General features: G+C 42.6%; 1 protein-coding gene across 1 annotated transcript in view; it reads left to right on the top strand.

Annotated features, from left to right (window-relative positions):
- Positions 1 to 1,298: 1,298 nt before the first annotated feature.
- EPC2 (enhancer of polycomb homolog 2) overlaps positions 1,299 to 15,195 on the top strand; it is an 88,060-nt gene continuing 74,163 nt past the window's right edge. Inside the window, exon 1 of the mRNA XM_024202820.1 lies at positions 1,299 to 1,686. Coding sequence (XP_024058588.1) covers positions 1,534 to 1,686 — 153 coding nt within the window. The 5' untranslated portion in view covers positions 1,299 to 1,533. The remainder of the gene's footprint in view (positions 1,687 to 15,195) is intronic.

Consider the following 15,195-nt stretch of genomic DNA (forward strand, 5'->3'; position numbering starts at 1 on the left):
CTATATGCATCCGAAGAAGTGGGTTGTAGCCCACGAAAGCTTATGCTCTAATAAATTTGTTAGTCTCTAAGGTGCCACAAGTACTCCTGTTATATTCTGTTTTGGGAGTTTAGATGTTCTCCCATCGGTGGGTAGGGTGACAGTGTGCATCACATTAGTTAATTTGTATCCAAATTTCAGATGGCTAGCTAGTCCCCTGAGTCATATTATCAACTACTGTAGGAGAAACATGGAATCCTGAACTCAGATATTTGACAGATACATGTATAGAACCTACTGAAGTCGATGAGAGTTTTGCCTAAGTGCTACATCATTAGAGGCTATGATGAACCTAATCCAAAGCTCACTTGATTTTAATGGGCGTTGGATGAGTCAAAATGTGGCCAGATCTCAGTTGAGAATCTCACTGGAGGTAGGCTACAATGAGGTGTTACCTCACATGTAGGTAACTCTAACTAACTCTGAACTACAGACAAACGCTGTGAGTTTTGGGAACCATGTTTGAAATCCTTGTCTCTTTGAAGCTGACAGCCAAAACTCCCATTTGCTTCAATTACATCAACCTCTACTTTGGAAAGTGTTCCTTCATTTTCAATATGTTAATAATGCATTAAATGACATGCGAGCTACATTGCTATAAAATGCCATCTTATATATTTTGTGTATGTAGATCTGTGTATTTCATTTGTGTATTATCTGCACCTGAATGGATGTAGATCTAGAGCTGTATGTGGTGCTGGGAACTGTGCAGCTCTACATATATAAAATATATTTCATGCGGGTGCATAGCTAGTTCCTTGTCTGTTGTGGGTGTTGTTTTGTAGTGTGTACAGGGGGAAAATGTATTTGTGCATCTGACTGTACACATCCCCAACTCCTCTACATTAACTGCTGCAAACTGCAGGTGTTTACATGGGTGGGTGCGCTGGGGGGTGGGTGCAGTAGTGCAGTTGTACATGTGCGAAGGTGTATTTGCGCACGTGGGCGCAGGCGTGTGTACACACACAAGCTTAGGTGCTTAGGGTTCGGGTGAACGCATCTGTTTGGATCTGGCTACGAAGTCCCGCCGCCAGGGTCGATATGGCCGAGCTGCTGCGCCGCGGGCCGGAGTCCCCGGCCGCCTGCCCGGCCCTCACATCCCACAGCCCGGGTCGCGCTGCCTGCGCCGCGCTCGCTCTCTGTCCCCACGGGCTGGTTGCGCGCGCAGCGCGGCGCCCCCTCTCACTCCCTCTCCATTCTCCCCCCCCACCCCGCCAGCTCTCGCGTTGGCTGCCGGGATCGCTGGCCGCTTTGGTTAATGTCCGCCATGTTTGCCATGGCGCAGGAAGCGGATCGAGCGAGCCCGGCGCGGAACTAGGGCTGCGGGGCGTGCGCTGCGAGCTGCGGGCGGCTCTGCGGGGAGCTGTGCCGGGGCGGCGGGGCCCTCCATGGTGTTGCGGGCCGGGTGCGGGAGCGGCTGGGAGGCGGCGGCGCGGCCGCAGTGAGGGGCCCCCCGCCCGCCCGGCCCCGGGGTGTTATTGTGAGGGGGAGACAATGAGCAAACTCTCCTTCCGAGCCCGGGCGCTAGACGCCGCCAAACCGCTGCCCATCTACCGCGGCAAGGACATGCCCGATCTCAACGACTGCGTCTCCATCAACCGGGCCGTGCCGCAGATGCCCACGGGCATGGAGAAGGAGGAGGAATCGGTAAGGAAGCCGTGCAGGGGGGGCACCATTGTTTATCAGACACCCCCTCCCCTCCCGGGAAATAGGCCATTGGTATTCACCAAGCGCGCTACGCACGCTCTACGCCGCAGCCTTGCATGTTCCTTATGGGTCCTGCGCAAGTAGCGCAGCGTAAACTTCCCTCCGACGCCGTAAGCGGGCCCTGCTCCGCCATCTTCTTTGCGTCCCGACTCGCGAGTGTTTTGATTAGCCGGGGGAGGCTCTTACGCTAGCGTAAGAGAGAAGTAGGCGCAAGAGGCATTCTTGAATGGGGGAGTGTGCGCGCCAGCCGCTCTTGGCGTAGCGTGCCTGTGCTGCTGCACTCTTCACTGTTGTGTATGTGGGACTCCAAGGCAGCAGGGGAGTGGAGGGGGCTGTGTGCGCGGTGCTTTTTCCGTGCAACCAGGAAGGCTTTGCATTGTAAAATAGGAACGTCCTGCTTTTATACTGTCCTACCATGGGGGGTAATGGGACTGACACTAAACGAGAGTGAAATAGGATCGGGGGGGGAGGACCCCCATTCCCACATTGACAGCTGGAAATATAAAGACAGACTGCTTTTATGTTCTGAGTTTGGTTGTTAACTGTTGCATCCGATGTAGGGAGCATGCATGCCATGTAGTAGCTCAGCTGTCCATTGCTGCGGTGCTGTAACTGAAGATACACTGCTGTGTGCATCATACTGGAAAGCTTTTGTGCTTCGTAGTTCAAGATTTTTAAATAACCTGCTGGGAGCTGTGTTATCTGTTCATTGCTGAAACTGGAGTGATATTGCAGCCTGCAAAACATATACACACTCTGGTGCAGCCTGCATTACTGCACTCTTGAGGAAGGGCTTTGTAAATGTTGCAAATAGAATACCAGCTGTCTGCTGTTGCAGATCGTATAGTTGGAAATATAACTGCTATAAGAATGCTTTGTATTTGAATGTTTAAGAAACACAGTAACTAGGAGTTAGTGGTGTTCAGTTGTGCATGTAAAATACCTGCTGTTACAGCATAGCTGTAGCTGGATCTATAACTAGACCTAGATTATACAGTGTACACCATGCTGTTTAGTGTTAAGATGATTTTAAGCAAGCTAGTCAGTATTAGGAAACGTATTGCCTGTAGAATGCTTGCTGTCCATTTCTGCAGTGCTGTAGGTAGGATACATTATTGTCTGTATCTTTACTAGAAGGTAATTTTAAAATGAGTCTTGTGAGCATTCGGACAGCACTGTGAATACTTGCTGTCCATGATTGCAGTGCTGCTTGTCTGAACTTGTCACTGTCCTTCTTAAAGACTGACACTTGCACTGTTAGATTTGCATCCGGCTCACTGCAGGCACACAGGATGTCCCCTCGTGTGGCTGTACTTGTATGCAGAGTTGAGAGTAAATGCACCCATAAGAATTTCTTCAATGAATCTCTGTCTCCGCCTTGTAGCCAGCCCACTATGTTTGTGGATTGGCTTTTCAGAGGTTCTGGCTGTCAAAAGAAGGCTCCAACTCTCTCTGATTGGCTTTCTCATTTAACTATTAATATTGAAAGAAATCTTTTTTGTCTTCCATTGGTTACTCATAGTTCTGACCTCATTGTATTTCTCTTGTATTACAAATTATAATGTATGGTGCTCAGCACTTACAATGCTCTACTATATTTTGATCTTAGAGCCCTGGAATGTGTGTGTGTGTAATTTTAAACAGACAGCAATATAACATTAATGTTAACAAAGCAAACTTGGAGGTGATACAGCTTTCTTTTCCTTGCAGTAAAATGTAATTTAAAAGACCCATTAGTAGACCGTGTGACATATTGATTGTTTGTGGAGTATGGGAATTCTTAAAATGGCAAACATGACTCCTGATTTATATTTAAAAAAAATATGTGGCAGTCTTTTTTTTTTTTTTTTTTTTTTTTTTTTTTTTTAAATATGTCTCTTAAAATATTCTAACTTTCAGAGTGTGACTTGTTAAATTACACTTTAAGTAAGTAAAAGTCAGATATACATTTTCTGAATTCTATAGTCTGTGATTGAGGGGGAAAGAAATAAATTGCCTGTGTTCCAGTTAAATCAGGGGGCGGGGGGCGGGGGGGGGAAAGTATTGAGCTAATTTATGCATTGTAAAATCCCTTTTTATATGTAAATGATCTACTAAATAATGTTCTACTAAAATAATACAATCTCTATTTTATGAACAAAATTTGTGTCCCCACTGCACTAAAAATGTTGTGACTGGATTTGGTATACTTTTCAATTCTAAGGTCATTCCATACTGAGATTGTTATGGCTTAATGTATAAGCATAAATGCTAGCCACTTCAAACATCATTTCTGGTTGAATTCCAAGGTCTAATGTTAAATTAAGATTATTGTCACTACATTTGCAACAGTTTTTACAAGTGTGTGTGTGTGAGAGAGAGAGAGCTACTTTATGCAGCTTTGCAGCTTTTTTTTTTTTTTTTTTTTTTTTGACTTGACAGTTAAGCGTGTTAGTCACTCTGTGTTTAATTACTTAGAAATTATAGAGAGACCGGGTGGGTGATATCCAGTATCTTTTATTGGACCAATTTTTGTTGGTGAGAGAGACAAGTTTTCAAGCTACACAGAGTTCTTCGGGTTTGGGAAAGGTACTAAACTACCCCTACAAAGAAATACATTGAAAAGAGCTGGAGTAGGACAGCTTGATAGTTAAATTCACTGTACAAGCAAGCAAACGGAGATGTTTCTCTGGCCTCATTCTTGCATGTGAACCCCTTCCCTTGTATGAAGCCTCAGTGAAGTTAGTGGGACCCATGTGCGTGCAGAGGTCCTCTTGTGTGCAATAAGTTGTGTGGTTTTGGCTCATAAGAAGCCACTGAACTTCTCCGAACCTTAATTTGCACCAAAAATAACATGTTTCATAGCATCTCAATTTTTTTATACTATTATCATCATAACAAAAACTGAGATTCAAATTAAACTGTTAACCCGTAATGAAGAAAGGTTTGTGGGTATTTTTCTACATAAATTCTCTGTGTGTGTTTTATTCTGATAATTTTGAAGTATTAGATTCTTCTCACATAATAAATACTATATTGTGATTAGAATGGGAGGTTTAAATTTTTTATTAAAATTTTACCGTTCATTTCTACTACTCCTACATTATATTATGTCTTACTACTACACTTAGTCCAGATTGTTATGCCGTTTACGTTGAAAAATACTTAACACAAAAAGCAATCCCACTGAATTCAGTGGGAAAAATTTGTGTAGTAAGGTACTGTTCGGTGTGAGTAAGGGTATCACAATCTGACCCTTAATATTACCATTTTACCAGTGAATCTTCAAATAAATTCTAGAAATATCTTGCCATTTTCAGTATTTTACTAATAGGCTTGTACCCTTGCTGATACGACATTATACAAACTGGGGGCCCAGTGTTGTATTTACATGTATCTGTAATTTTCATGGGAGTTCTGTGTGTGCAGGGAGTGTAGGATTGTACTTCAAGATCTGAATCTACTGATGTTCACAATTTTAATCCTGAATTGAGCTATTGGGCCACATCCTGCTCTCAGTTAAAATTACATAAATATGGATTTATGATGTCATAAGTGACAACAGAACTTCTCTCTTTTTTGTGTGTGTTTAGTATTAGAAGGTACGGAGAAGGGGAGCATTGTCAAATTCCTCAGATGCTATATTGAAAATCTACTTAATAATCTTAATTCAGAAAATAGTACAGTACACTAGTACTTGATGTATTTCCTAGCACTTAACTACCAAATCTGAATTAAAATACATATTATCGGAGGCTATTGTGTTACACCTTTTAGGTAAAAATTAATTTTTAATAACAAGATGAGCCAAAATCAAGAGTAATTAAAGGTTTTAAGAGGTGGATTTGACTTCCTTTGTGTAGTTACAGACACAAATACATCACAGTAATTGATAGATCTGACTGGGCAGTTGAAGTGCTATTAGAGATTTAACTCAGAAATTTAGATTTGAGCATTCGTTCATTTATAACTAGGCATGACTTCATATTTAAAGTCAAAGGTTATACAGAGTAGAAACCCAAGAGTAGCAAGGTAAGGCTATTGTCAGACGGTGCTAAAATGCACAATATTTTTAGTGTACGCATGGGGGGAAAATCTTAAAATTGAAATGTGTACATTTCATTTTTAAGTCTTTGATTCAGTCATTTGAGGATACTCCTTTCAGTATTCATTTAAACCATCATGTAATTTTGAGTGTTGGCAGAGTAAATTGAATTCCCTTGGTCTCTGTATTATGTCTTTTTTTTGTCTTTCTCCATTCTCTACTTCCATTGCAATGTTGGAAACCTGATTTCAGTTCATCATCTTACTTCCTAGCTGCCTGGAACTGGTCGTACTTCCAAAGCAGCACACGTGTTCCCCTGCTGAGGCAATTGGTCTAGAGCAGTGGTTTTCAAACTTTTTTTCTGGGGACCGAGTTGAAGAAAATGGTTGATGCCCGTGACCCAACGGAGCTGGGGATGATGGGTTTGGGGTGTGGGAGGGGCTCAGAGCTGGGGCAGAGGGTTGAGGTGTGGGGGTGAGGACTGCAGGGTGGAGCTGGGAATGAGGGGCTCTGGGTTTGGGGGGGAGGTGATTGGAGTGTCGGAGGGGGTCAGGGATGGGGGTGCAGTCTCTGGGGTGGGGCTGGGGATGAGGGGCTTGGGGTGCAGGAAGGGCTCTGGGTTTTGGGGGGGGGGCTCAGGGCTGGGACAGAGGTTTGGGGTGTGGACTTACCTCCAGCGGCTCCTGGTCAGCGATGCAGCTGGGGTGCAGAGGTGGGCTTCCCACCTGTCCTGGCACTGCAGACCATGCTGCGCCTGAAGCGGCCAGCAGCAGGCCCGGCTCCTAGGTGGAGGTACACAAACAGCTCTGCACAGCTCTCGCCCGCAAGCACCGCCCCCTCCCAATTCCTGGCCAATGGGAGTGTGGAGCTGGTGCTCAGGGCGGGGGCAGTGTGTGGTGCTCCATGGTGCCCTGTGGCCCTCTGCCTAGAAGCTGGACCCGCTGTTGGCTGCTTCCGGGGCGCAGCACGGTGTCGGAACAAGTAGGCACTAATGTCCCGGTCGGCGATGCTGATCAGAGTGACCCAGTGCCTTACATGCCATGACCCAGTACTGGGTCATGACCCGAACTTTGAAAAACGCTGGTCTAGAGTGCTTTCATTTTGCACAAATTACACTTCTTTCTTAATTCTGAACATTTTTGTTATTACAAGCAACAGTGAAGACTACTATAACCAAAAAAGATGTAGAAAAATATTTTTCCTCTTGTTTGTCTTTGGTATTTGACAGTACTCCCTGTATAGACATTTCCACTTGTCTCTTCATCTTTTTATTTATTTATATAGTTAGGTCCCAATCCTAGACATATATTGCTCAGGCATAAGGGTCCACCTGAGGTAGAGTTCCACTGAAGTGAGTGTAGTTCTCTGTAGATTCAGTTGCAGGATCAGAGCCAATAGTAATTTTTCCTCTTTTGTTTGTGTGGGTTTTTCATACGGTGGTGGTGAAAGCATATAACCACCAGCATTGGTGGTAGGGTCAAAGGCAGCATTAAACTACTTTTTAACTCATGTTTTGAAATTGACCAGATTTCCATTTGACAGCAGTGCTTTAATGAATGGCATTGATGGGTTCTAAAGATAGTTGTACCTGTTCCTTTTGGGAATGTTTCCCAAACTTTTGAAAACTGAGTCCCTCCTCAGGAAAATGAAAACAGTCATGCCTCTCTCCCTTTAATGCCTGCATATGTTGTTAAAGTCCTTGTCGTCAGGTTAATTAATACATGATACCTGCTTGTTCTTCACAACCCTTCACCCCACTTTGGGAAATAGTAGTGTTAAAGTAGTATCATATTATGGAGATTATTTTCTTATGTGCTTTGATCAGTGAAATAGTCAACAATACTGATACTTAAAGTATCCTCACTGGCAGCTCAGAGCTAATTTTCAGGCTCTCTGCAAATTCAAGCAAATATTTCTGCATCTAGTATGCTCACTTCTCATTTTGAAGTTTGTTTAGGTTTTTTGTACCCATAACAGGTATAGGGCCTTTTTTTTCCTTTTTACAATAAAGCTGAGACTTTGGAGGTACAGCTCCCCCAGGTATCCTTTTGTGCATTTCCAGGAGTGCATGTTCCACATGTAGGGAAACACTGCTTTATGGGATGCAAGGGTAATGACCACGACACGAGGCCTTCAAGGCTGAGATTCCATCTTTACACTGTGGAAAAACAAGTAATCATCCAGTGATCCATCCCCTGTTGCCCATTCCCAGTTTCTGGCAAACAGAGGCTAGGGACACCATCCCTGCCCATCCTGGCTAATAGCTATTGATGGATCTATCCTCCATGAACTTATCTAGTTCTTTTTTGAACCTTGTTATAGTCTTGGCCTTCACAACATCCTTTGGCAAGGAGTTCCACAGGTTGACTGTGCGTTGTGTGAAAAAATACTTCCTTTAGTTGTTTGTTTTAAACCTGCTGCCTATTAATTTCATTTGATGACCTCTAGTTTTTGTGTTATTAGGAGTAAATAACATTTCCTTATTTACTTTCTCCACACCAGTCATGATTTTATAGACCTCTATCATATCCCCCCTTAGTCGTCTCTTTGTTTATGACACCAAGTTCCATATTTGTTTGGAACTGTGTTGCCTTGTATGATTTGGGGCAAGTCACTTAATGCCTCTCTTCCTCCATTTCTGCATTCGTAAAATGGGGATGCTGATACTTAACAGCTGTGTTGTGAGGCTAAATTAATGTTTGGAAAACACTTTGATATTTTTGTATGAAAGTTGCTATATAAGTGTAAATTATTTAATGTCTTTATAACAACAAAACTATATCTTACCAAGAGTTGCTTCTTGTATACAAAAGTTGGTACTCATACTTGAACATAATGTGTATGTACTTTTTTGTCTATATGAAATTGATTTCCTAACCATATATAGGATCTCTTCCTCCCCTTGCCCTTTCAATACTCAACTGAAGGAAACATTTCATAGGTATTTGGCTTATATCGTATGTAGTGTTCAGTCTTCTGGATTTTAATAAGGAATGCTTAATATTACTTTTACAACTTGATAAACTTTTTTCAATAAGTAAGGTGATAAGCAGCTTCTTCTAGTCATTCTTCAGCTAACTAGGATATATACCAGGTGCTGCACACCATTGATGCTTTTTATATTTAAGTGCCTGTTGTCCTTTCTATAAATATGCCTCTCCCTCAGTAAAGTGTGTGTGTGTGTGAGAGAGAGAGAGAGAGAGAGAGAGTAGTTTTACCAAGTGCATGTAATATCAGGAATAAGTAAAACAAAATTTCTTTAAAAAAGTATACATTATTGGCTTAATGTAGATATTGATATCTCCTATCTAATTGTGTTGTTTCTGCAGAGCTTGAATTATGTGAAAAATAAACTGCCTCGACTTTTTATTAATTTTTATTTTACAGTATATTGGAATTAAGTGTTAGATGAGATACTCTACAAATCTAACTCCTATTCTTCATAGTATTGGATACTAATTAATATAAAAAGTGTAATTACTGTGAGCCAGTTTTAGTCTACTGCTCCGTGTAAGATGAGGATTTGTTGAAAATATATATGCAAAGAGATTGGCATGGTAATTTTTTTTTTTTTTTTTTTGGTAAGTGTTATGTGGTGCAGTTTGGAAATATTGGGGGCAGAGCGTAATCAAATCAGCCAGTGCCCTTATAGCTTTAGGCTTGTATAAATAAAAGAATTTTTTCCCCCTGTAAGGGCCTACTGTTCCAGAGAGATTGTTTTAAGTTGAAAGTTTCATGTGTTGGGAATGCACTGATGAAATGCAGCTGAATCCACCAAAGTCATTTCCATGGGAGGGACTTAAGAAGAGTAGACCCAAAAGAAGCAAGAATACAAATGTTCAATGCAAAATTCTGTAGGTCAGAACTTGGGAACGAGTGATTCTAGGTCTGGTATCTCAAGAGAGTGGAGTTTGTGCAGAGGTATAGATAGGCTTGGGAGAATTCTATTTTTATTTTTTATTTTGATGGATACACCTCTACCCCGATTTAACACGACCTGATATAACACGAATTCGGATATAACGCGGTAAAGCAGCGCTCCGGGGGGACAGGGCTGCGCGCTCCCGCGGATCAAAGCAAGTTCGATATAACGTGGTTTTTAGCTATAACGCAGTAAGTTTTTTGGCTCCCGAGGACAGTGTTGTATCGGGGTAGAGGTGTAGTATTGATTTTTAAGCATTTATTTTTTTATTTAAATTTTCATAGTTGCAAGAAATATATGGGCATGGTCAGACAATAATTCTTTAATGACAGTGGACCAGTAAGCATTGAGATTCAAAAAGTTAAAGCTTTTATAACCTTTAAAACTCAAGTTGTAAACATCACATGTCAAAATATTCAACATAAATATCCTTAAAACAAACTCTACTAAGTTCAGGGGTTTTCAAACTGGGGGGGTCGGGACCCCTGAGGGGGTCGTGAGGTTATTACATGGGGGGTCACGAACGGTCAGCCTCAACCCCAAACCCTGCTTTGGCGCCAGCATTTATAATGGTGTTAAATGTATAAAAAAATGTTTGTAATTTATAAGGGGGGGTCTCTCACTCAGAGGATTGCTATGTGAAAGGGGTCACCAGTACAAAAGTTTGAGAACCATCTAAAGCAACATTTTTTTTTTTTTTATGTTGCCTATCTGTACATTTTGATTATTATTGATGGAAATCTTTTTTTTTTTTTTGTCTTTTGTGTATATGGTTTACCAACTTTTACCAGTAAAACCTAATCCTTCTAAGCATAGGTACAGTCAAGACAGGATTTCTTTCCTTAGGGGAGAAATGTGGTAGAAGCCGAAGAAAGCGTCTCTACATAGAAGTTTACTTTTGGCAGTCTGTTTTCTAGATGTTTATTATTTATATATGTATTATAGCAGAGCAACAGCTCTGTTATAGTTAGGGATAAGACCAGCTTTCTGTTTAAAGCTCTAAAAATCTGTATGGTTGCTTGGATTGACTTGGAATGTGGTGTTCCAGATGAGGGTGCAGAGTTCTGTTAGTGATCCAAATTTTGGATCATTTGACCAAGTGGTTCCCAAGATAGGGCACCTGCTCAGAGCTGGAGAGCAAACCAAGGCTCATATCATTGCACCAGGGTCTCAAATGCTCGAGCGTTACCCCAACAGAGTGCACAGTACCCTCAAGTCCTTGGGGGGAAATCAAATTAAAACATTTTTTAAAAAAAAATCTGCTTCAGTGAGATGAGCTAAGCTCATATGCCTATTTGCGTGCCTAATGGATTATTCTGAGTATATGCAGTGAGAGAGGCTAACTCTCTGGAGAACTACTCCTGCATCACAGGACTGGTGTGGCTCTGAGGGCATGTAACGGTCTGAGAATCTGAGCACTAGCCCAGGCACTGTGAATTCAAATTCAATGTAGGGCAGAAATCTGAGGTAAAAAAAAGCAGGCGTATTGCTCTAATCTGCCTCTATCTGTTTTTATTTTGGGGAATATGTAGTCTGAATATACTAGAATATTCGGATGCTGCTGAAACTAATTTTTGAGAAGAAAATAAGTTACACAAACAAATACTCACAGGGAGTGGAGGGTATTGGGGTAGAAGACTAGTTGGAACCGTGGGAGTAGAGGAAGTGTAGTTGGAGGATCAGGTGATGGGAGACTAGGGGAGTGGGAGGGGAGGGACACTGGGAAGGAAGACATGAGGGTTAGTGGCGGGGGGTTGTGGAAGAATGCTGCAGGGATGCTTGTCAGCCTCACATTCCCATCCCATATGTGTGCAATGATCTGGGGAGCCACAGCCAATCTACAAGGGTATGGACCCCCTTCCTTGCCCCCCTCAGGAGAGCCTTATGTGATCCTGGAGGCAGTTTTCCTATCTGGGGCTATGTGAGTCCCACTCCTTAACCCCTTCATGGGATCTTAACCCCTGGGGTTGTCTGGGGGCATGTTTATCCTACAAATGTTATCAGCATAAAGCTGTCACAGATAGAATATTTCTTGTGTGTATGCATACTTGACTCCTTACTTCAGTGCTGTGTGTACTTACTAGGAGCACTGGTTGCGATGCACAGTGCTGTGTGCTATGGGTAGGTATCCCAGCATGCAACTCTTCGTCCAGTGCACTGTCATTTGGTAAGTTTTGGCAATGTGTGGTGAGGCAGAAACAAGTCATGCAGGGGTGACTGGGACTGGGGGGTCAAGTTCCCATTGTGCAGGTTTCTGCATCACATAATGCTACCTCTATCCCAAAATTTTTGCACCTATTTTGAAAATCCCACAAACCTGCGTGGAACTTGTCGCTGTTTGCCATCTCTGGCAGAAGCATGGCGCCTGCACAGCTCTGCACTATTGTCATGAGCATTGCACGGGATGCACAATTCACTGGTATTTACAGAACCTCAGGGAACATAATAGCTTTCTTTGATATGGTAACAAGCCTGGTGGATAGGGGGGAAGCGTTAGCTGTGGTATAGCTTGATTTTAGTAAGGCTTTTGATACTGTCTTACATGACCGTCTCTTAAACAAACTAGGAAAATACAACCTAGATACAGCTATTATGAGATGGGTGCATAACTGGTTGGAAAATCATTCACAGAGAGTAGTTATCCGTGGTTCATAGTCATGCTGGAAGGGCATATCTTGTGGGGTCTCACAGGGATCAGTTCTGGGTTCAGTTCTGTTCAATATCTTCATCAGTGATTTAGATAATGGCATAGAGAGAACACTTACAAAGTTTGTGAACGATACCAAGCTGGGAGGGATTGCAAGTGCTTTGGAGGATAGGATTAAAATTCAAAATGATCTGAACAAACTGGAGAAATGGTCTGAAGTAAATAGGATGAAATTCAATAAGGACAAATGCAAAGTACTCCACTTAGGAAGGAACAGTCAGTTACATACTGAAATGACTGCCTAGGAAAGAGTACTGCAGAAAGGGATCTGGGGGTCATAGTGGATCACAAACTAAATATGAGTCAATGGTGTAACACTGTTGCAAAAAAAAATAAAATAAACCCAAATCATTCTGGGATGTATTAGCAGGAGTGTTGTAAGCAAGACATGAGAAATAATTCTTCCGCTCTATTCCGTGCTGATTAAGCCTCAACTGGAGTATTGTGTCCAGTTCTGGGTGCCATATTTCAGGAAAGATGTGGACAAATTGGAGAAAGTCCAGAGAAGAGCAACAAAAGGATTAAAGGTCTAGAACGTATGACCTATGAGGGAAGATTGAAAAAATTGGGTTTCTTTAGCCTGGAGAAGACTGAGAGGGGACATCATAACAGTTTTCAAGTATATGAAAGGTTGTTACAAGGAGAAGGGAGAAAAGATGCTGTTCTTCACCTCTGAGGATAGGACAAGAAGCAATGAGCTTAAATTGAACTAAGAGCAGTTAGGTAAATTAGGAAAAACTTCCTAACTGTCAGGGTGATTAAGCACTGGAATAAAATTGCCTAGGGACATTGTGGAATCTCCGTCATTGGCGATTTTTAAGAGCATGTTAGACAAACACCTGTCAGGGGTGGTCTAGATCATATTTAGTGCTGCCATGAGTACAGGAGACTGGATTAGATGATCTCTTGACGTCCAGTCCTACGATTCTATGATTGTGACACTATTTCTTGGAGGTCAAATTGCTGTGAGTCCGAGTGAGAACCAATTCAAGGTTGTTGTTGGCATTCATGAAGCAGATGCAGATGTGGAGCACCACTTCTGGGCCTGAGAAACAAGCACTGACTGGTTGGATCGCATTTTAATGCAGGCATGGGAAGATGAGCAGTGTCTGTAGAACTTTCAGATGTTCAGGGCCTCATTCCTATATCTGTGTTCCATGCTTGCCTCAGCCTTCCAGCACAGGGACACCAAACTGAGAGTCGCGCTTGTAGTGGAGAAGCGAGTGGTGATCGCACTACAGAAACTTCTAATACCAGATTGCTGCTGGTCAGTGGGAAATCATTTTGGAGTTGTCATGCAAGCATGTAGGACCATTAATCGTCTCCTCTTATTCAGGACTGTGACTCTTGGCAATGTTCAGGACATAATGGATGTATTTGCATCAGTGGAGTTCCTGAACTGCGATGGAGCAAGAGATGGCAAGCATATACGTGTTTTAACACTAAACCACTTTGCCACAGAGTACATCAACAGAAGGGGCTATTTTTCTATGGTTATGCAGGCACTAGTGGATTACTGGGGACATTTCACCATCGTCAGTGTGGGCTGGTCAGGGAAGATGCATGACGCTTGCATCTTTAAGAGCACAGGACTATTCAGAAAGATACAAATAGGGACTTTCTTTCCCGACGGGCAGATTACCGTTGGTAATGTTGAAATGCCAATAGTTATTGTGGGGGACCCAGTCTGCCCCTTATTTCCCTGGCTCGTGAAGCTGAACACTGGTTACCTTGGCAGCACCAAGGAAAGATTCAGCTACCGGCTCAGCAGGTGCAGAATGACAGTGGAATGTGCTTTTGGTAGATTGGAGGGGCACTGGCCTTGTTTACTCACCAGTCTGGATCTCAGTGAGAAAAATATCCCAAATGGTTTTAGTGCTTGCTGTGTCCTGCATAAGATCTGTGAAGCAAAGAGGGGGAAATTGCTGCCATGATTGAGGGCGGAGGTGTAGCAATTCTCTTTTCAGTTTGAACAGCCAGATATAAGGGCTATCAGAGGAACTCAGTGCGATGCTACCATATATGGTTCAGGGAGGCTTTGAAAGAGCACTTTAACAGCGAGCCAGAGTAATGCGTTGTGGCGTACTGCACCCTGGCCCTACAGTTTGGGTGCTGTTAGGAATTGTGTGCACATCTATGAATAGAACACTGACAATGCATCTATTAATTTTATAGTCCTTGCTGTAAATCTTCGATTATTACACTGATCCTAAGAGTTGTCAAAGTGTACACTAACAAGTGGGTGCTTTCAGTATCGGCAGGCATTCTGCAGTATATGTTGGGAACTAATAAAGATTAATTATTTTCCAAACAATAGAGTTTGATTGAGTAACAAAAACACTTCAAAAAATTCTGTGCAAATTTAAAAGCAAATACATGAAAACCTTAACATATTTATGGAATGGAGCTTAAAGAGCATTCATGCCCATTTTAGCGGCACATACAGTGACCTATGAGAGCCATTGTTGATGTATGTGAAGCTGTGGTTTTCCTTAATGTTCCCTGAAATGGAGTGGTAGCGGTAGGGAAGTGGCCCCTGATACCATGTGGAATGTTGAGGGGCTCGTGTAGGGAGGTGCTATACTGGAGTTCTCCATGAACTGCAAGATAGGCGAGCTGAGGATTGTTGAACTTGTAGGTCCACAAGAGTCTGCAGCATATGTGTTTGCTGCTGGAGAAGCCCCATTATATCCTGGTGCATCTCCTCTTCGTCTGCTTTTTCCTTCTCCATACAATCTGCAGTATTCATCCTCCAAGCCCTCTGATTCAGCACTGTCTTGCAGGACCTCGCTGAAT

Source organism: Terrapene carolina, unplaced genomic scaffold, assembly GCF_002925995.2.
Source record: "Terrapene carolina triunguis isolate 2854851 unplaced genomic scaffold, T_m_triunguis-2.0 Scaffold62, whole genome shotgun sequence".
Lineage (NCBI taxonomy): Eukaryota > Metazoa > Chordata > Testudines > Emydidae > Terrapene > Terrapene triunguis.